Below are 22,346 nucleotides of genomic sequence, written 5' to 3' on the forward strand. Positions count from 1 at the left end.
GATTTTACAAATGCATTCCCCTAACAGTGATTTCCCGGTTTCTTCTGCTTTAGGCAGCAGGATGAGCCAATGGAAGAAGAGCCCATGAACCAGTGAAGGCCTGTTTTCATCCTCCAGCAGGAACACAGCTTCCTTCATGGCTTGTTGCTCGTATCACAATCCCGGTTCCCGCCTGCCACACAGCCCACGTTACCCTAAGCCACAAGGCTGGAAAACTGTCTCAAAGTTCAGGCGGAGGACTCTGTAGAAGGGGCATGTGGCAGATCCCCTGGGATTAGTAGCTGCTCCCAGGGGGCTGCCGCATGTGGAACTCCACAATGCAAGCAGCAGTCCCAGACCTGAAGTCCTCTCTGGGAGATCCGCTTGGGTTGAAAATCTGAGCACCAAGGTGCCCGGTGGGACACAGGAGACTGGATATGGACTGCAAAAACTGGAGAGTTTACTCTGACGTTGGGGTGGTGCCTTTCCCCCTCCAGAACCAAAGACACTCCGTGGAGAGATCCTTCTGGGGAGGAGCCAGGATGTAATCATCCTTATTCTCTTTTGTAAACAAGACTTTGTTCCCTTATTCCAGGATGCCCCCAGCCACCCCCAGTCATCAGGGGAGCCAGGCTTTGCAAGGGGAGAACTTTCAGAAGCAAACATTTGATGTCAGACAGTTGAGGAGTGACCCAGCCCAATTCCTGCTAACCACTGTCCCAAACTGACCCTTTTGGTCTACGACCTCCCTAATTTGCACTATATACAGTTAATACAGACACAGACTTCGTCTACTTTCCATGGAACCTTGTGGGATCAAATTGCACCTCCTTGTGGACTCAAGCCCTTGACTTCACCATTCCTCTGGCATCAAGGCACTATGTAAATATACAGCCCTTTGGTGCTTGTGGCTGGTTGGTTTGCCCTGATCCATGAAAGCAAGCAGCCTTATTCCAGAGAGCAGACTTTGGGGGAGGGGAAAGTGAGCAGGGCAGTTTGTCCTCTGTTATCCCAACCAATATGCAGAATTTGGATTCTTGTAAATCTCATTTGTTTGGGTTTTTTTCTGTTTGTTAAAAAAAATCTCACCAAGCTTCTAGGTCTTATGATATGTTTGAAAATGCGCAGGCAGTGCCCCTGCAAATGCTCCATTATTTGGATGAGAGGGGTTTATGACCTACATAGCTGTCATATCTTCATAAAAGATAGCTAATTCTCACATGTCAGAAGGGCTGCAACAGGCATGACAAAGTTCCTACCGAAAAAAGAACTTGCACGTAGGAAAAAATCATGCAGATAAGCACATGCAACCATCCCACACACTTTTATTCTTCTGTGTGTACATGCAGTCTACATCTCCTGGAAAGCTGCAATGAATAGTAGCTTCCCAGCGCACCAGCAGTAGGCACCCATGACAATGATCCACGCACAACGATTGAATTATTTTTCCTACATCGAAGCATTTTCCACATGAGAAACGTGTCATGCTCAATGGGGGCCTAAATCTCACTGCTGATGGCCAGTCTGTGTGTAGAAGGGCAGGCAGGACTACATAACTGGGAGGGATGGTGGTCAAGGCACGGGGAGAGGATGCAGTGTACAGACAATGTATAGAAACTACTGGATCTAAACCAACCAGTAAATTGAGCCTGTGCTGCAGCCCAAGTATGTTGCACTTTTTTGTAGCCAAGAGCAGCACTGCTGTTTGTATATCTGAGCTCTGCTCTGCTCCCATTCCTCAAACATCAGCAAGACACACAGCGGGATGAAGCAGCCTGCTTCAGGCAACACCACAAGGGACACGAGGATAAACGAGGGCAAGAATCGGTGCACAGCAAGGCGCTTTTTTTTTTTTTTTTACGTTTTGGGCCAATGAATACAAGATCCCTTATCTCAGGGTGGACAACCTGTGGCCCTCGAGCTGTTGTTGGACTCCAATTCCCATCAGCCCCAGCCAGTCTGGCCAATGGTGAGGGGTGATAGGAGCAGTAGTTCATCAACATCTGGAAGGCCACAGGTTCCCCAGCCTTGCATTAATAGTGGCTTAATTCTGTCCATTCCTTCTCCCTGCGCTGAAAACAAATTAAAAATGGTCAAGTAGAAAAAGCTAGAAATGGCTCACAGGCACAGATGGAAGGAGTAGGGACTGGGGACCTTCCCCCCGCCCCTGCCCCGGTCAGCTCATGAATTGCAACAACCAAATTTAGCGGTGGGCAATCTGGTACCCTCCAGATGTTTTGGACAACTCCCATAATCCCAAGCCAATATGCCCAGTGGTTAGGGATGATGAGAGTTGTAGTCCCAAACATTTGGATGGCCTATTCCTGCTCAAATCCATCTGATGGGAGTTGAGGCCCAAAACATCTGGAAGGCACCAGGCTCAGAATGGCTGTTGTACATAACCAGCCCCAAAGAGCATCAAAAGGGCAGCACATTCTGCAGGCAGCCACCTGAAGAATGGCTATTTGTTGAAGAGGCCCTGCTGAGCAGGATGGACTGTGGAGCAACAGCTCCATCCCATGTGTGGTTGTGATGTCTCTGGATCTCTGCCCAGGAAGTAGATCTCCACTCCCAGGCTCTAGAACGCCACTCCCGTCCAGCAGCAGTTGTCAAGAGTGTCTGCTGGGATCACAGTAATCACCTTTCTCAAAAAGGAAAATGTTGGATCCTCCTTTGCAAGGGCATGTGGTGTCGGAGGTCTGGCAGGGGAGTCAGTTCCATCATGGTGGGGCCACTACAAAGAAAACCCTGCTGCATTCCATAGTTTGTACAACAAGGTGGTTTCTTTCTTCAATGGTGGGGAGGAGGTTTGAACGTGCCAGATTTACAAAAGGCTGGAAAAGTGGCCTAGATAGTAAAAACAATTATGCTGGTGACTGGGCATCTCGGGACTTTCCAGGACCAAATGGAGCACACAAGCAGAAATGTGCTAAAACACTGACTCACAGATCATGTCCAGTCTCGAGTTGGATTATGTTAGGAGAGATCACAGAGTTCAGGGAGTGGGGTGGGGTGATGCAAGACCATATCAGAGTCCTGCTGTTGGCTAAGCTGAAAAGGGAGAGGCAGCAGCCTTCAAAGAAAGGGGCAAAAACAGCAACAGGAAGTGAAATGCAGAGGGGTTTGGAGGCCTTTAATTGCTTCCAGACATGTTCTATATCTACGTAAAGTAAAGATGTAGGATTGACTCACAGGGTTATCAGAACTGCTTCAGTGTGAGCTAGAAGGCTGGAATTTGAAGTGCTAAAATTCCGCAATTATGAAGTCTGAAAAATGGGAGGTTTTGTTTTGTTTTATTACACCCAATGGTCAAGACATTTACCTCATACTAGAAGGCATTCCAAGACAAAGCAAGCCAAGCTATATGAGGGAGGGAATATTTGGGCATTCCAGTGCCTTTTCACGCACTTCACCTTCGCATCAGACTTGAGGAGGAGGAATAACAGCAGTAGGGACATGTATTTATGCTTCCTGATAGCACGCGGATTATCGTCTGTGCTGCTACGCTGTCTAGTGCCACCCTTCCCCAATCTAGTGCCTTCCAGATGTTTTGGACTTCAACTCCCAACAGCCCTGGTCAGTATGGCCAATAGCCAAGAATGCTGTGAATTGTAGGCCAAAACATCTGGAGGGCACCAGCTTGCGGAAGGCTGACTCTAGGCCAAGACACTTTCTCAAGACACCAAGACTCTAGACCAAGACACTACTAGGACACTAAAAAAAACAAGGTATGTATAACATGTCCCTCCTTTTCACACACTTGAATAGGTTTTTGGTTGGTACTAGGGGGAACGGATTTCCAGGGTATCCAGGAACATAACACCTGTGCTTGCTGAGTGTGAGCTGTATTTGCTGGGCTGTCTGTGAAGCTCACATGCCATTGCTTGCTGTGAAGTCACGTAACGTTCACTAACATTCTGACTGCTGGGGTGGGGTGGGGAATTGTCACAACAGAACCCTGGCAGGGAGGCTTTTTATGAAAGAATCTGAAAGTCCTTTTGGTAGGGGAGACCTTGCGTGTAATTTGGGACTGGACGGGGGGGTTTACTGGAAGTGGGTTCTCGGGCAAGAATGCTATGCAGGCAGGAAGAAGATGGCGGGCTGAGAAGCTTTTTTATTAGCAGGGAGATTTAGTACTAGGGACAGACCATTTTCTCCCAGACTAGAATGCTCAGGGTGATCTTGAGATAGAAAGCAAAATCAGGGAGGCCTCCAAACAACGAAGCGTTGTGATAATGGGTTACTTCAGTTAGCCCCACATTGACTGGATAAATGCACGTTCCAGTCTCGACAAAGAGATTAAATTTCTTGATGCTCTAAACGCCTGTGCCCTAGAACAGTTGGTCATGGAACCGACCAGACGGGAGGTGACCTTTCATCTTAAGTGGTGTCACCCAGGACCTAGTGCAAGATGCGAGTGTTGAACCAATTGGAAACAGTGACCACAGTGCTCTCAGATTGTGTGTGTGTGTGTGTAAAATTGCCAAGGAAGTCTAACAGTCACATTTGACTTCAAAAGAGGAAACTTTGCTAAAACGAGGGAACTAATAAAAAGGAAGTTGAAAGGAGGAGTCAAGAGGATTTAATCCCTTTGAAATGCTTGGAGGTTATTCAAAACCACAGTAATAGAAACTCGGCTAGAAGAAGGCTTCCCTCAGAAAATGGAAGTCTTGCCCCAGTGAGAAGAACAAAGGGGCTCACATACTTACACATAGGAGATGCAAAATCCATTTTGAGGAGCATATCGCTAACATAATCAAGGGCAATTATAAACAATTCTTTATATCAGAAGCAAGAAACCAGCTAGGGAGGGAGTTAGACCACTGGATGACAAAGGACTTAAAGGAGTACTAAAGGAGGATAGAGGATATAGGGGCTGCAGTGGCTTAGTGGTTAAGATGCTGAACTGCAGACCGGAAGGTCTGCAGGACAGCAGTTCAAGACCCGAGTGCTGCGTGACGGAGTGAGCTCCCGTCTTCAGTCCCAGCTCCTGCCAACCTAGCAGTTCGAAAGCAAGAAATTGCAAGTAGACAAATAGGTACCACTTCAGTGGGAAAGGTAACAGCGTTCCGTGCACCTCGGGTGTTCAGTCATGCCGGCCACATGACCACGGAAGCGTCTTCGGACAGCGCTGGCTCTTCGGCTTAGAAATGGAGATGAGCACCACACCCTAGAGTCGGACACGACTGGCTGGGGACACCTTTACCTTTACCTTAAAGGAGGATAAGGAGATTGCAGAGAATCTAAATGAATTCTTTTCATCTGTCTTCACCGCAGAAGAAGTAGGACAGATACCTGTGCCTAAACTGATGTTGTCAGGAAGGGAGTCTGAGGAACAGAGGCAAATAGTGCTGACGAAAGATGAAATTCTCAACCTTATTGAAAAATTGAACGTTAATAAATCACCAGGCCCAGATGGTGTCCATTCTAGAGTTCTTAAAGAATTCTGATGTGAAATTCCTGATCTAACCAAAATGTGCAACATGTCCCTAAGACCAGCCTCTGTACCAGATGACTGGCAGATAGCCAATGTAGCACCATTTTATTTATTTTTTTAAGGATCCAAGGGGGATCTGGGAAACTGCAGACTGGTTAGCTTAATGTCTGTTCCATGTAAATTGGTTGAAACCATTATTAAAACTGAAATTAGTAAGTATATAGAAGGACAAGCCCTCCTGAAAAAGAATCAACATGGTTTCCACTAAGGTAAGTCATGTCTCACAAATCTTTGAGAGTTCTTTGAGAGTGTCAATAAACATGTGGACAAAAGTGATCCAGTAGACATTGTTTACTTGGACTTCCAAAGGCTTTTGACAAAGCCCCTAACCAACGGACTCCTAAACAAACTTAGCAGTCATGGAAAAAGAGGAGAGGTCCTCTTATGGATCAGTAACTGGTTAAAGAACAGAAAGGAGAGAGAGTAGGAATAAATGGTAAATTCTCCCAGTGGAGGGATGTAAACAGTGGGGTCCCACAGGGATCTGTATTGGGACCAATGCTTTTCAACTTGTTCATACATGATCTAGAATTAAGAGTGAGCAGTGAGGTGGCCAAGTTTGCTGATGACACCAAATTATTTCGGGTGGTTAAAACAAAAGGATTGCAAAAGTTCTAAAAGGATCTCTCAAAGTGGGACAATGGATATCAAACTGGCAAATACAGTTCAATGTGAGCAAGTGTAAAATGCTGCATGTTGGTGCAAAAAAATTCCAGCTTCACGTATACACTGATAGGATCTGAGCTAGAGGTGACTGACAAAGAGAGAGATCTTGGGGTTGTGGTGGACAGCTCAGTGAAAATGTCGACCTAGTGTGCAGCTGCTGTGTGAAAAAGGCAAATTCCATGTTAGGCATAATTAGGAAAGGAACTGAAAATAAAACTGCCAGGATCATACTCCCTTCAAATCTATGGTGCGACCACACTTGGAACACTGTGTACAGTTGTGGTCACTGCACCTAAAAAAGGATATTGCAGATTTGGAAAGCATGCAGAAAAGAGAAAATAAAATGTTCAAGGGGCTGGAGCAACTCCCCTATGAGGAAAGGTTAAAACATCTGGGACCGTTTAGCTTAGAAAAAAAATGGCAAGGGGAGACATGATAGAGGTGTACAAAATTCTGCATGGTTTGAAGAAAGTGGTTAGGGAGATGTTTTCCTCCCTCTCATAATAGTAGGACCCAGGGTCGTCCCATGAAGCTGATTGGTGGGAGATTCAAGACAGATAAGAGGAAGTTCTGCTTTAAACAGTGCATAGTTAAACTATGAATTTGCTACTGCAAGATGTAGTCATGGCTACCACTTTGAATGGCTTGAAAAGGGTATTGGACAAATTCATGGACGAGAAGGCTATCAATGGCTACTAGTCCTGATGGCTATATGCTACCTCTAGGATTAGAGGCAGCATGCCTACATACCCCAGTTGCTGGGGAACATGGGTGGGAGGGTGCTGTTACACTCTTGTCCTGCCTGCAGGTTTCCCATTGACAGCTGGTCAGCCACTGTGTGAACAGAATGCTGGACTAGATGGACCCTGGGTTTGATCCAGCCTGGGTGTTCTGCTACCACCACCACCCTTCCCCTTCAGACTTCCCTGTTTCCTTTGAGCTTCGAAGCAATCCCCACAGTAGAAGGGAGGGGTGTGTGTGGATTTTCCCAGCACCAATTTATTGTTCCCTGTTGTAATGCAAAGTATTTTGGGATAGCTTGGGTGTGAATGGCTAATTAAGGCCCATTTGCTTTACAAAAGACCTGCTTCCAGCAGATGGAAACTGGGTTGATCCAACTGGTTTGTTGATATGGATCAACCCAGTGTCCTACAACCTTGGACTCTCCTTGGGGCGTGGCTATGGGGACTGTCATAATGAGGTCCTGCACTTCAAAATTCAAAACTACACCACAGCTGACAAGAAATGAGAGGACAAGGGAAAAAAGGGCCCAAAGATAATCCCTTTACAGGACCAGCAGGGGTTGTAAGCTGTGGATAGACAAGGGGGCATTGGAGCCTTGAGGACTATTGCTGAAGGTGGCAGTGTTGAGCCCAAATTAACAAGTGAAATTCATAGGGATGTCAGAGAATTCTGCCACGGATCTCGGTGAGGCCGAATGCCAGTGCATTCGGCCCCCCGAAATCTGTGGCGGAATGGCCTGACACACCCCCGCCCCCCGCGGATCCCCCCCAGGACGAGACTTACCTGGGGTGGATCTTCCGGGCGGCGGTGGCTCCGGCGAAGGCGGCAGCGGCGGCCAGTCTTCTGACTGGCTGCCGCCACCGCCATTTCCAGGCTTGTGGGGAAAAAAAGAAGAAGACGTGATAGGCTACGTAAAGATTTATGTAGCCTATCATGGCTAGGTTTAAAAAAAAAAGAAAAAAAAAGACGTGATAGGCTACATAAATCTTTACGTAGCCTATCATGGTTGGGGGTGGGTTTAAAAAAAAATGTACACAAATAGCGGCGTCTACGGCCGCCGCCATTTGCGTTCCTTCTTTTTGGCCGTCTTAATCTACGTAAATATTTACATAGACTACGAAGGCGAAAATCAAGGGGAACGTAAATAGCGTAGAGGGCACTATTTGCGTCCCTTTTTCATTCACCGTTTTAGCCTACGTAAATCTTTACATAGGCTAAAACGGGGAATCAAAAGGGGACGCAAATGGTGCCTGCTACGCTATTTGCGTTCCCCTTGATTTTCGCTGTCATAGTCTACGTAAATATTTACGTAGATGAAGACGGTAAAAAGAAGGAACGCAAATGGCGGCGGCCATAGCCACCACCATTTGCGTATGCGTTTTTTGTGTTTTTTTTTTTACCCAGAGCCCTCCACAGTCGGAAATCCGGCTGCGGACGGCTCTGGCCTGGCTGGGCCGGGTCTGGTCAGCTGCTTCGCGGAGCTGCCGCAGAGCACAGCTGGCCGTTCGAGGATTCCGGGGGGGAGGAACAGAGCGCCTCCCCCCCCGGCCAGGATTCCGGGTGGAGGGACGGAATGCCTCCCCCCCCACCATCAACATAATCTGCGAAAGGTAAGTCACTTTCGTACATCCCTAGAAATTCAGAACTTTCCCTAGCTCCATTTGGCAACTGAGCAAGAAAAAAAAAATGGCACAGCCTTTTCTTGTGTTTGTTTAATGAACCTAAGTCCATAAGTGGAGTTTTCTCAGCCTAGAAATATAGTGTCTCCACAGATCACACTACAGTCACAGCAACAGAGGCCAGCATTCAATGTCCAGGCACATGAAGTATTTATTTGTTTGTTTGTTTCATTTCTATACCGCCCAATAGCCGAAGCTCCCTGTTCGACTGGCAATTGCAGACAATGAGGGTGACTTTCAATTTGGGTGGCCAGATGCAAAAGAGGGCAGCAGGGCTCATGCACCTTTAATAGCTGCATGGGAGAGGGAATTTCAGCATGGCTAGCTTGCACTATGATGATTGACCCCTGCTGAAATCCCCTCTTTTACAGAACTATTAAAGGTGCACGAGCCCTGCTCCCCTCTTTTGCATCTGGCCACCCTATTTCAGTGAATTTTTATAGGTGAGTGCCAGGGGGAGGGGGGTGAAAGAGGGTTGATTAATGATTATGAATATGGATCCAAGGTGCTCTTGATTGAGATACAAATTAAGGGCGCAATCTTGTGTAGATTAGCTCAAGAGATTAGGGAGGGGAGAGCAGCGCTGGCACTAGGTAGCATTGGTAGAGAGAATGCTGAATCTCTCCTTTAGTTACACAGTGAACTAGTGGAAGAGAAAGGGTTTAAATGGAAAAGAATTGGTCCCCCGGTTGGCTTTGCTTGCATGAGTAGTCTGGGCAGAGGTCTCTGATGTTTGTTTGTGTGCCCCACTCTCTCCGCCACTCATAGGCTCACAAGAAGAACCCTTTCTCAGGGCACCCCAAAATCCTGAAGCTGGCCCTGAATGGAGCAACACAGGCAGAAGGTAGCCAGTGAGATCTGAAGCCTGTGATGGCAGAATTCAGTATTTCTTAACCCTCGCTATACAATATACTGATGCCTTGAGTTTCTCAAAAATCCCACACAATCCATCAGTGGTATAAGCAGGCAAATAATCCCCTTGGGAATTTTGGTTTTGGTCAAGGAACTCCACCCATTCTCCTTTAACCACGCCCCTTTAGCATCTAGCATCTCACCCACTCAACTTGAGCCACACGCATTTAGTACCTAGTAGTAGGGATGTACGGACTGTGTAAAACTCGCTCCTTCTGTGTTTCGCAGATTGTCAGGTGCCTTTTGTTCTGTTGTCCACCCACAGATGGATGCAAATATAATTTTTTTTATCATGCAGAAAAATAGGCAAATAATTATGTAAGTATTGACGTAAATATTTACGTAAGTATTTACATAATTTACCTGGGTACATCATATTTAGCGTATTGTACCCCATCCCATTCAATGTTTCCTCAGCAGAAATTACATATTTTTCTACGGATTTATATGTGTACATTTCGGGAAAGTACAAATATCATCCGAAAGTCCACAGACTCCGCGTGGCTTGAGGGGGTTGCTCCACAGTGGATTCCGCATGTCGGATTCTTAGAAATCCAAGCTCATTTTAGTCCATCTCGAATTTCTCCAGCATCCCTACCTAGTAGCCCAACCTATTCCACTTTAATCATGCCCACATTTATTTATTTAAAGCATTTTTATGCCACTCCATAGCCCAAAAGGCTCTTGGTACATAAAATCAATAAAAACAAGACAGTCCCTGCCCACAGGCTTACAATCTAAAAAGACACAGCTCCAAAGGAAAAAGGGATGGGGCGGAAGAGGGGAAAAAATCAGATGGTCTTTCATCAGGACTGGTGGCCCTGCTTCTCATCTCATCTTCCGCTGCAGCCTACTGGAATGGCTGCTGACTGTGACAGCGGAGGGAGGAACCTAATGAAAGTGGCCTTACAGCACGTACGTTATACACACATGCACCTTTGGGCATGTTTCAAATGTAAAGAACAATTTAATTCACATATTTATACCTTCAGAGGGAGAAATGGTGTCATGGCTTGGCCAAGCCATAGGGAAAAAATGATCTGTGTAAATAGCTTGGATTAGTTACACTGCTGAACCATATAGTGGCACTCAGGAACTCACCATACTCATTCGGTTTCATCACTGCTTACCAGTCAAACATCCTGCCCTTTGTTGCCTGGGCAGCATAGGACAAACCCAGCACAGGGAGAACATCAATTGTCTTGTTGTGAGAATTCCTTGATTCCTTGATGTCCGTCAGCCATCAGATGGTGAGGCTTTAGCAAAGGGCTCAGCAGGGGAGATGGAAATGAGTGCTTAAGGCAAAGCCGCTGGGAAGAGGGCAGCCGAAGGCTGTGCAATGGGACACAGAGGAAAGAGGTGCAAGAGGATGATGTCATAATTATCATCCCACAGAGTTATGTGTGTTGATTGGTTCACTGTCCTGTGAAGTCACAATGGTCTCAGTCAACAGCAGTTGAAGCAGAAGCCCACAAACTGCCTCAGGCTGACTAGCCTAGACAAGCTTTCCCCAACCTAGTGCTGTCCAGTTGTTTTGCACATAGCTCCCATCATCCCTGTCCAATGGCCAAGTTGCCTGGGGCTGATGGGAGGTGCCATCCAAAAGATCTGGACAGCACCAGGTTGGGGAAAGCTGGCCTAGACCATTGGTCCATCTAGCTCTGCATGATCTGCTTTGACTGTCAGAACTTCAAAGCCTCAGGCAGAGGTCTTTCCCAGGCATTTTAGCAGAGATACTTTTAAATGGAGATGCTGGAGATTTAATCTGGGACTTTATGCATACACAGCATGTGCTCTACCACATGCCATTTGAGCTATCGCCCCTCTAGGGGGTTGGTCGGTTGGTTGAAACTTAAGTGCGATGTGCCTGATCATTGCAGTTTACTCTGATGTCACAATGGCCTCAATGTATGAGGTGAAACAACTGCAAAAGGTTATGCTGCTGTTAGGCTCAGGGTGGTACATGGCTGGAGCCACAACTAAGTATGCTTCTCTTGGTGGTCTGATGTGGCCTAATGGAGGCAAAAGGTCGATCTGTATCCTGCCAAATGACGCAGTGCTTTCAAAGGAGGGAAGGTGAGCAAGACTGAATTCTGAGGGATGCTGAGGTTGTGTGTCAGATTCTGAGTGATGTGGGAATAAGACTGCCCGGAGAGGTATGCATTTTGTGCAGATTTTCCCCAGTGGAAACGGGGTAGATGTGAATACTTCAAATGCTGAATAAAAAGCTCTTGCAAGAGGTTGGATTAACCATTAAGGGCATAAACCTATGCATGTTTAGACAGAATAAGTCCTACAACTCACAGCATTCCTCAGCCAGAATAGCTGGCTGGGGAATGCTGGGAGTTGTAGGACTTATTTCTGACTAAACATGCATAGGATTGCACCCTAAGTGAGTTAACTCTAGAGTAGGCCCATAACTCAATGAAGCCCCTTTCAGTGATGTGTGTTTATCTGGCTGAGTGGGCCTGTGATTGTGGGCCTAGGAAAATTTACAAGGTTGCCACTTTATTTATTGGCCCAGCTCCTGTGCCTTATTAGTAACCTGGTGTGCAGGTATTTAGCAGGTGAAGCTTTTCCCATTGTTTTATTTCCATGGTTTTACAAGATCTACCTGCTTAATATCTATTTGACCGGCTGCTGACAGAGGCAGAGGAGCTGGGCTGCTAAGAAAAGCAAAGCTGGCAACCCTATTGGTAATGAATTTTGATTCTTGCTACAAAAAAATTAATCCAGATATTATATTGGCCTGGGCATGTTGGTTTGCTTTTGAGCCTTGGAGATGGTACACAAAAAGCAAAGGTAGCCACGTTGGCCAGAAGAAAAATTCCGCCCAAATAGTGTACAAGCTTTTGATTTCTTAAGAAAAGTCTTAAGAAGAAAAAAGTCTTAAGAAGGAACGTGGAAGACGGATGGCTCTAATACAAGGCTGTTGAACCTCCGGCCTGGGAGGACCACATCCAGCCCTCCTGGGGTCCCAATCTGGCTCTCCAAGGTTCTTCAGTTAGCCGCACACCCTTCCCCTGTCACATCTTCTATGTAATCCCCAAACACTTTCATGTCTCATAGTTCTGTGGGTAGCTGACAAAGTCAATAAGACAAGGCTTTGGTTAATTTTGTTTTTAAACCATTCAGACAAGAAGCAGGTTACATTTATTGGAAAGATACTTTCTTTCAGGCTAAAGCCATCCCATAATGATGGGATAATGTCACAGTTGTCAAACAACTTGTCAAACTAAGGCAAGACGGGGAGCTGCCCTATAGCAGGTCTGACTGTGTGTCCATCTAGTGCAGTCCTGTCCACTCTGCCTGCCCTGTGGCCTCTCCCATCACCGGATCCTTTTACCTGAAGATTGATCTTGGGATCTTCTGTATGGAAAACAGGTGCTCCACCACTGGACTACAGTCCCTCTCTGAAGGTCTTGCGTCCTTTGCTGAAATCCACTCTGTTCCCAAAAGGCATGTTTACACTCTAAATGTGTGTGTATATGATATTACTTTAACAGCCACGGCTTTCCCCCAAAGGATGCTGGGAACTGTGGTTTGGCGAGGGTGCTCAGAATTCCCTGCTAAGAGATCTTTAGCCCCTTTCATAGAACTACTGTTCCCAGGGTTCCCTGGGGAGAGAAAATGGTGGTTAAACCACTTGGCAAGCCTGTGCCCTTGATATACTCAAAGAAGAGCATCTGGTCTCCCCTCACCGCTCCATGACCATTCTGGTTGGGGGTTATGGGAGTTGTAGTCCAACATAATTGGAGGGCACCCGGCAGGTGAACGTTGGGCTATATGTAAGGCTTCTCCCAGGAGGCCCACTTAAAGCTGCTGTTTGGGCTCGAATTGCTAGAACTTTCAAGCTGTCTTCAGTTAAGTAGGTTTAAGCTAAGATTTAATACAAGCCAGGCCTCACCAGGCCTGGGCCTGGAATGGAACCTTTTTCCAGTACCAGGATTGAGCCCCCAAACATGAGCATTAAAGCTAGAGCTCCTGAACATGTACAGAATGTTTCTCTTGCTGGTGAGTAACCATAGTCTGCCCTTACTCTTGGGAGGGAGCGAGGCTTCCTAGCATCTTTTCTTTGTGAGATTAAGCCCTGAAGTCACTTCAAGAGGCTTTAAACCAGGAGTGGGGAACCTGTGGCCCTCCAGATGTTGGACTACAACTCCCATCACTCCTGATCATTGGCCATACTGGCTGGGGCTGATGGGTACTGAGTCAGCAATCTGTGGATGCCTGTAGGTTCCCCACCCTGCTTGAAACTCTTGTGGGTTTGGGGCTTTCCTGCAGATTTGGCAGAAGAGTGATCTTGAGTTTAGTCCCGTAAGAAAGTGAAGTGGACAATGAAGGTGAAGGGCAAAACTTTTGGTAAGCGAAAAGCGGTTGTCAAAACGAAAATTAAAAATCATCCTTAAAACCCGCAAATTCAAAAACAAAAAAATAAATTAGCTCCTCAAAAGAGTTCCATATAGACATTTTGAGATCAGCTTGTTACAAGCGAAGTAGTCTGTTCCTGCTGCGTCGGGTTGCTGCCTCGGTATGTTTGCAAACCTGCCCAGAGCAAAGGTGGAAAGTCTTGATTCTCCATCTTGGATCCATGTCGGGCTCTCTCTTTCCCCCCCTCTTTCATCCCCCAAGATGACGCTGTTGGTCTTGTTTTGGGCTGGTGATGGAGAAGCGTGAGAGCGCAGGCCCTGAGTTTCTCTGAGCAGGTTGTCTATTGCTGCTCTTGGGCGAGGCAGAAGCATGGCGTATGCCAACCTTCTTCCTGAGTGGACCTACACAAATAAAACCCAGGGGGGAAAAATCAGTACCAAATTCAAACTGGCAATTTGTATGTGCCATGAAAAATAATCTGTCCTACAGAAGAAAGCTCCATTCCTGCTCTCTTATTCGATGCAATAAATGTCGCCATGATCACCCCCCCACCCCCATAGCAGGTGTCAGGGGTAGGCAGGCATAGCTGGGCACTTGCCAAGGGCCCATACCCCAGCAGGGGCCCACCGACAACAGGCCCCTGGAGTTGCTTCTCCTCTTCACCTCTGCAACCTGCTGGTTCGCTCTGCTCTCGCTCTGGCCCAGACAACGGTGATGGTGAGAAGGAGGCGCAGCAGATGCCACGGCCTGCTTGCTCCCTGGCTCTCTGCCCGTCAAGCAAGCGAGTGGCAGCGGTGATGAGAGAGAGGAGGAGGAGCAAGAGCGTGGTGACAGTGGCGATGAGAAGGTGGACTCACCGAGGGAGGGGCCCGTTGAAGGTGCCTTGCCCAAGGGCCCTCTAAAAGGTAGAGCTGGCATTGTTTCCCCCTCTGCCCACGCCCCCTCTCCTAGTAAGCACCATGGATGCTGCGATTTGGTGTTCTGTAGGCAACTAGCTCATCATGACCCTGGATCCTACCATAATGGAAGACTGCAGGATTAAATGCTCCGCTGTGGAATATAGATCTATCCTGCAGGTAGAAAACTGGCATGCCAAGAAAAAGGCTAAGCTAGAACCCTTTTTCCTGACATGCTTGCTTTCTATGTGCGGGGGAATTTGTTTTAAAAATGCTATTGTGCCTTGATTCCCTCTTGATGATTTCATTGTAAACTGGTATGTTGTGTGCCGTTTTAAATACCCGTTGGGCTAGAGAGCTGGGGTAAGACATACGAAACGTAATAATACAGTTTTCCAACCTGCGGGCAAAAGTGGTACAATCGATGAACAGTTTTACCAGATAATCAGCTGTTTGTGTAGATGGCTTCAGAGACTTAGGACCAAACCTTTCACGAAAGTTAGGAACATAGGAAGCTGCCTTCTACCCAGCCAGAACATTAGCCCAGTATTGCCTACAGTGATTGTGGGTAAGAGATTTTCCCCACTGGGGAGGTCGGGGGGGGGGGAGGCTGGGGAGAAGCTGGTAAGCCAGATGGGGACTCCTGTGAGCTGTATCCAGCCTGGTTCTTTATCCCTGATCAACACTGACTGCCAGCAAAGGCTGTCCAGGGTTTCAGGCAAAATTCTTTCCTAACCCTACCTGGAGATACCAGGAATTGAACCTGCGACCTTCTGCATACAAAGCAGGAGATCTGCCACTGAGCTATGGCCCTTTCCAAGTTGAAATGCGGGATATGCTAGCTACATGAAGATTGTCCTCCCTTTGCTTCTGGTGAAAATCCTTCAGGTTGAAAGGTTGCACCATCGGATGGCTGGCCTGGCTCGTGCTTTGTCCCTCTCTTCTCCCTCCCCCCCACCCCCTCTGCTCCCTTCTGGGTCACTTTTTATTTTTCTCCAAAGGAAATTAAATACATAAAACCCTTTTGAGATGAGAGAGAGCAGATCCTTTTGAACCACATTTCCTTTTCGGTTTAAACAAAAGCAGCTGAGATCCATGCTCTTTTCCAGGGATCACAAACCAGATGATGTATTATTATTATTTTTATTTGATCACTCAGGCGAGTCTGTGTAATTCTATCTTGCTTTTAACATTTAACGGCTCCTAAGGATGGCTAAGTACCCACAGTCAGGCCTTTATATTAAAAGGACTCCTCCAGTCCACATGTCCTCCCTCTCCGTTACATGCAGCACTAATGCATTATGTAAAGCTATCATCAAAGGTTAAAGCAAAGAACCGTTTACAGGATTATTAGCTGAAACTGCCAGGCCAGGGGCAACCAATCTGGTGCCCTCCAGATGTCTTTGACTACAAATCCCAGAATCCTTGACCATTAACCATGCTGGCTAAGTATGATGGGAATTTTGTACTTATTATTATTTTTATTAGTGCATTTATATCTCGCCTTTTTTTCTCTTGCAAGGAAACCAAGGTGGCTAACATGGTTCTCCTCCTCTACATTTTATCCTCACAACAACCCTGTGAGGTAGGTTAGGCTGAGAGTCAGTGACTGGCCCAAAGTCACCCAGTGGGCTTCATGGCTGAGTGGGGACTAGAACTTGGATCTCCTGAGTCCCAGTCTAACACTCTAACCACTACACCACGAGCAGCTTTGCTTGGGAGTTGTAATCCAAAATATCTGCAGGGTCCATGCCTACCCCTGTCCTAAGCAGTGTGGGAGAGAGAGCAGCGAAGCCACTTACTTCCATTATAACAGACAAAAGCCCAGAAGTCACCATGAGTTGCCTCCTTTTGAGATGTTCAAATCTCTCACCTCCTAGGAACCACCACTAAACCAACAAACAACACTGCATGATCTGTAGTACCACATGTGGGCAGGAGGTAGGTCTGGATTTATCTGCAGATGATTTGCAATCCATTGGCAAGGATTTCCAGCTCCCAATAGTTTAGCAACAGCAGCAACAAAATGACTCTGCCCTGTCCCAAATTATCCTGCTGAAATGAAGAAAGTGTCGGTGTTACCATCCTTGGACTTTTGAGTGGAAGGGCTTCGAGCTCCATTCATTTGTGGGACTCAAAGCAAAATTCCTGGGCTCAGAGTTCTTTAATTCTGAGTGTATGTCTTTTGCACCAGGTTCCAGTTAGTGAATCTCGGGGTTCTAGTAAAAAAAAGAAGTAGATTATGCAAGTCTGAAAGATGCCCACCTCTGATCTATGCTATAGAAGTACAGATTGTATAGGGCTGGTGTTAGCATCTGCCATGCTGTTTGTGGCTGCTCTGAAGTCAAGAAAAAGACATCTGGGACACTTGATCGTGGTCCTGCCATGTCATAAGGGCATAATTTGGCCTTTAGAGCCTCTCTCCTGCATGGTGTGCATGTGTGAGAGACGACAATAATATTTAAATATGCTTGTATCAAGGTAGAAATTCATTCATCCATTCATTCATTCATTTCACTTATATCCTGCCTTTTTTCCTCCTTAAGGAACTCAAGGCAGGGTACATAATCCTCCTTCTCCTCCTCCATTTTATCCTCACAACAACAACCCTGCGAGGTGGGTTGGGCTGAGAGTCTGTGACTGGCCCAGAGTCACCCAATGAGCTTCCATGGCTGAGTGGGGACTAGAACCCGGATCTCCCGACTCCCAGTCCATAACTACATCTCAGCCTTCTCGTGTTTCTTTTCTTTTTTTTTTAAGTATTTGTTTAATTTCCATCCCACCTTTCTGCCTCCAAAATGGCGCTGAACGCTAATCCTAAAATGCAGACTAAAAACAAAATCTCAGTTAAAACACGGCATAACGACAAATTAAGAATGCAATTAAAAACACAACAATAAAAGAAATAAACAGCACCAACCAATTTAAAACGCCTTCAACAACTGACCAGCATATATGGCTCCCTGAATAAAAACATCTTTGGCTGTGTCTTTGGTGTGTCTTTGGTGTGTATGTGTGTGTGTGTGTGTGAGAGAGAGAGAGAGAGAGAGAGAGACCTGTGAACAGGTGCATTGAATCTGAAGAGCAATACTTTTTGTTCATTTCAGTTATTTATATCTCAGTCTTCCAGGGTGATCTACAAGTAATATCAAACTATATTAAAAGGAGATTTGACAGGTGTCAACTTTGTTTTCTTTTTAACACCAAACTAAAATGTATCTTTTCGCCTAAGCTTTTAAACATTTTAAATTTTTTGAATGAAATTGGTTCTTGCATTTTTATTTGGCTTCCTGGTTGAAAAATTGCTGTTTTGATTTGCCTTTTGTCGTATGGTTGTATTCATTTATTTATTTATTTATTAGATTTATTAGCCGCCCATCTGGCCGGCTACCTGGCCACTCTAGGTGGCATACAATACAAATAACACAAAATACAACATAACCAACAAAACAACATTGCTCTAAAAAACCCTAACCCACCCCAGTTCAAAGCCTGCTGGAAGTTGGTCAAAGAGGGGGCATGGTGGAGGTCACTAGGGAGGGAATTCCACATAGTGGGGGCCACCACAGAAAAGGCCTTCTCCCCAGTCCTCACCAGTCTAACTGTCCTGGCGATGGGACAGAGAGAAGGCCTTCTGGGGCTGATCTCATTGAGCGGCATCCCTAGTGTGGGTTTTTATATTGGTTTTTATATTGGATTTCCTTGCCTGTTTTTGGTGTTATGTGCCCTACCCTGGGATCTCTTGTGGATGAAGGGTGGTTTGTACATTTTAGAAATAAAATAAATAAATATTGATACAATCACAGTAATCAAAATGAACTTATATTAAAAGTCATCAGGATCCTTCCCACAGGGTAGCTGGTGCTCAATGGGCCTGCAGAAGTGTGTGTGTGTGTGTGTGTGTGTGGTGGTGGGGAAGAGTCCAGGTGAAACAGGAGCAGGTACCAGTATTATCCTCACCTACCCCCTTCTCTTTCTTGGAGTCCTCCCCACACAAGGCAGTTGATAGTACAGAGCAGATGATCATAGAAGGACTTGTCTTGGATGGGGTTTCCAGATGGAGCACACCCTGAAGTTTTCCTCACCTGCCCAGCCTCTTTCCTGGAATCCTTCCTACAGGGCAATTGATCTGTGCAAAGATGTGTTTTGCATCTTGTCTAGGTTGGCTCTGCTCCCACTGTTACTATTCCCACTATCTTTGTACAGAGTTTATGTATTTGGTAAAGGGTCCCGTCTCCCCCATGCCCTCCATGTCTCACATGCAATCACATATACACACATATTTAACCTCCCTTTTCTGTACAGAGGTGTCGCTGGGGAAACCTCTTCAATTTCACTAGAGAGCAGAGTGGGAGTCCTCTGGTAGAGGCATTTTGGGACACAGTCTTCAAAGAAATTGAGGATGTGGCCAAATATAAACATCACCAATAGCTTTTCTACACAAACGTGTTAATCAGCTGTAAATCCGCTGCACCTGCTTTTGGTTTTGTCCCAGAACTGAATTCTAAGCTGTACACGAGGAGCGTTTCCTTTCCTGCGTTTCTGCTACATAACCTCTAGGTGGCATTGTGGTAGCACAGAATAGTCCAAATACATAACAGGAAATTGCGCTGCTTTTAGCTTTCACAATTAAATGCCGCACTTTCCCTGCTTTACAACACGCCGAAACTTCTGTTAGATACAGAAGCAAAACTAGAGGGTCACAACATTGTCTAAAGAACCCGTAAAAAACTATGAGTAGGGAATGACAAGCACACAATAAATGCCTCATGTAGAAAAGCCCTCCAGCACTTGCAATTCTGGGTATTTTTCCAAAGGATTTATAGTCTACCCTGCACAAATGCTTTATTTTATGCTCATTAGCAGCAGCAAAATCAACCATTGCAAGCCAGTGGAAAAGTTCAGCAGACTTTTTGATCAAGGCTTGGTTTCAGAAGTTTGGGGATCACTTACTAAGGGACAAGCTTACTCAGTAGATGAAGGCTGTTAAAGGTTATGCAAAACCTGAAACGTTTTATGTAACGTGGTACCTATTTTTGTGGTCTGTTGATCGTACATGCCAGACCCAAGTCCCTCCAGGTCATTATAAGATTTTGCTGACATACTAAGAGAAAATCATTTCAGCTGGACGGTTTTGCAGTTCTGAACTCTACTCATCCTAACTGAATTGGTTGTGTTTGAGTGCTTTCTTTGACTTTTCCCATCTATGTTTAGCCCATGCTCATTAGACTGAAAAAAAATGATATAACAATACATTTTAAAAGAAAAAGAAAAAAAGAGTGGGGGATGTTGAAGGAAAAATGGTGGGTGGGTGGGGGGCCGACTAAAAGGATATGTTTGGGATTCCGTCCGAGTCTAGATGAAGGGCAGTCTGAGCCAGCTGTGGAGAGTGCTTTCTCCCACGCTAGCTGGAAGGCAGGAATAGCATAACTTGTGAATGGCGGTAATTAGAGCCAACCCAAGATTTTTTGCTGCCAGAGGCGGAGCAGCAAATGGTGCCCCTGTCTCCCTCCCCACAAAGTCAAGGTGCATAGAAGCCAAGCCAAGCCAAGTTATTTTGGTACCTGAGGCAGGAAACCCCACAAGCCCCTCTTCCCTCTCCCCAGCACTAAACAATACAACAATGATACATTAAATGACAATTTGCTGCCCTTTTGTGCCCCCCCCCCATCATATGCCTAAGGCAGCCATCTCGCTTGGACTCATGGCAGGGCCGGCCCTGGTGCTGGTGCACATTATCTAATGCAGGGGAATGTTCCCAAATTAATTAAAATCAAGCACTTTAACATGCGCTTGTGATCTTGGCCCGTGCTGCCCCTGTGTGCCTCTTCCAAAAATACAGGGAGTGGCGTGCTCTCTCTCCAGGACACATTTGAATAGCTGATGCCAGGCACATACAAGATTTTCTCCTTTTCTTCCTAAACAACTGGTTCTTGTGATGCACCGGAAACCACTTTTGAAATCCCCTTAAAATTCTTTCAAGATTCAAACCCAGCTTCACCAGGAGAAGCCAGGGCTTGCTGGTGTGTGTGTGTTTGCCTGTGTGTGTGTGTGTGTGTGTGTGTGTGAGAGAGAGAGAGAGAGAGAGAGAGAGAGAGAATCCCTGATCTGCATGCAGAGCACTCTGCCCATCTCTCTGGGTCTCCAGCTAAATCTTGTTAGCTAATATTTTGCCCTTAAAATGTTCATTTGCCAAATTCATGCTCACCTCCTTTAAAGTGTGTGTGTGTCACTGAAAGTGGATAACATATGTCAGCCACATCCAATCTTGTGCCCTCCATGTGTTGGACGACATTTCCCATCACTGTCAGTCAACATGGCCATTGGCTATAATGCTACAGATGATGGGAGTTGTAGACCAACACATCTGGAGGGGACCCGGTTGAAGAGGGGCCAAAGTTCAGTGGTAGAGCAGCTACTTAGCATGTAGAAGATCCCAGGTTCAATCCCCGGCAACTTCGGAAAGGGCTGGGAAAAATTCCTGCCTGAAACCCCTGGAGAACCACAGCCAGTCAGGTTGACAATACTGGGCCAGTGACCTGGATCATACAATTGTGGCATGGTTATCAAGTCACAGTGGCTTGTTAATCCCACTGCACATGCCAGTTACATTTCCCAAATTACCCTTGCTAGGTTGTCTGAACCTAGGTGGAATGGCTTGTTGGAGGGGGAAACAACCCTCAAATAACCCATGGGCTGTTGTTGGGTTATTTGAGGGTTGTTTCCCCCTCCAGCAAGCCATGCCACCTGGGTTTGGACAACACATCAAGCTTTGTTGGGGCAGGTGATTAGATGATTAGGTAAACGGCGCCCAGCACATGCCATGGCTTAAACAAGCCACCATGGCTTGTTCAATGCATGGTGATTGTGTGAACCAGGTCTTAGGGTCTGTTGGTTACACTGGCTACCGATTAACCTCTGGGCAGGATTCAAACGGCTGGTGGTGCCTTCAGGAACTCCTCCAATTTGAATACCTGCTGGTTATGCAAAAGCCTCAAGTTGCAAAGGCCATTAGCCCTCAGTTTCCTCTACTTCCAACCTCACAAATGGAGCATCCGTGTACAGTGGGGGCAAGCCACGGGGGCGGGGGCAGCGAGACCTAGAGAAGAATGTTTTGCACGTATTCCCACAGTATTCCACCCAAACCGCTGATCGCAGCCACATCCTGTGGCAGCAAATTCCATGTCTATTATGCATCATTGGGTAATCTGGAGTCCTAGTATTATGGCTACATTACTAGATAAGTTCTTTTTTTTTAAAAAAACCTTGCTTTTCCATTGGTATTGTTTTTAATGCTTACCACAACACTGTTAGACTAGACCAAGAGATAGCAACTAGCCCAAAGGCAACCAGCAATAGGGTGTCCACTTACACATTGCCAAAACAGGGGAAATGCATTGCCAAAAAGAGGACAAAAGAAGACAGATCTGCATAAAATTAGTATATGCTAATTTATATTTATAGATGCAGATTTAGGCATCGTTATTAGAATACATTGTTATTATATTATAATACAATTAGGAAGTCAGTACATCCCACCCTAATGGGGAAGACTGTGACCACTAGGTGACCTGTGTGCCTGCTGTCCAGGGGCTGAGTGCT

At 46.2% G+C, this 22,346-nt stretch overlaps 1 protein-coding gene across 23 annotated transcripts in view; it reads left to right on the forward strand.

The window, feature by feature from the left end:
* HDAC7 (histone deacetylase 7) overlaps window positions 1-6,464 on the forward strand; it is a 242,137-nt gene extending 235,673 nt beyond the window's left edge. For all 23 annotated transcript variants that reach the window (XM_084836476.1, XM_084836480.1, XM_084836477.1 and 20 more), the window contains one exon: window positions 54-6,464. In XM_084836476.1, coding sequence (XP_084692602.1) covers window positions 54-96 — 43 coding nt within the window. In that variant the 3' untranslated portion in view covers window positions 97-6,464. The remainder of the gene's footprint in view (window positions 1-53) is intronic.
* Window positions 6,465-22,346: the final 15,882 nt, after the last annotated feature.

The sequence above is a fragment of the Heloderma suspectum genome, chromosome 2 (assembly GCF_057233095.1).
Source record: "Heloderma suspectum isolate Gila_16-S chromosome 2, 16-S_ref, whole genome shotgun sequence".
Lineage (NCBI taxonomy): Eukaryota > Metazoa > Chordata > Lepidosauria > Squamata > Helodermatidae > Heloderma > Heloderma suspectum.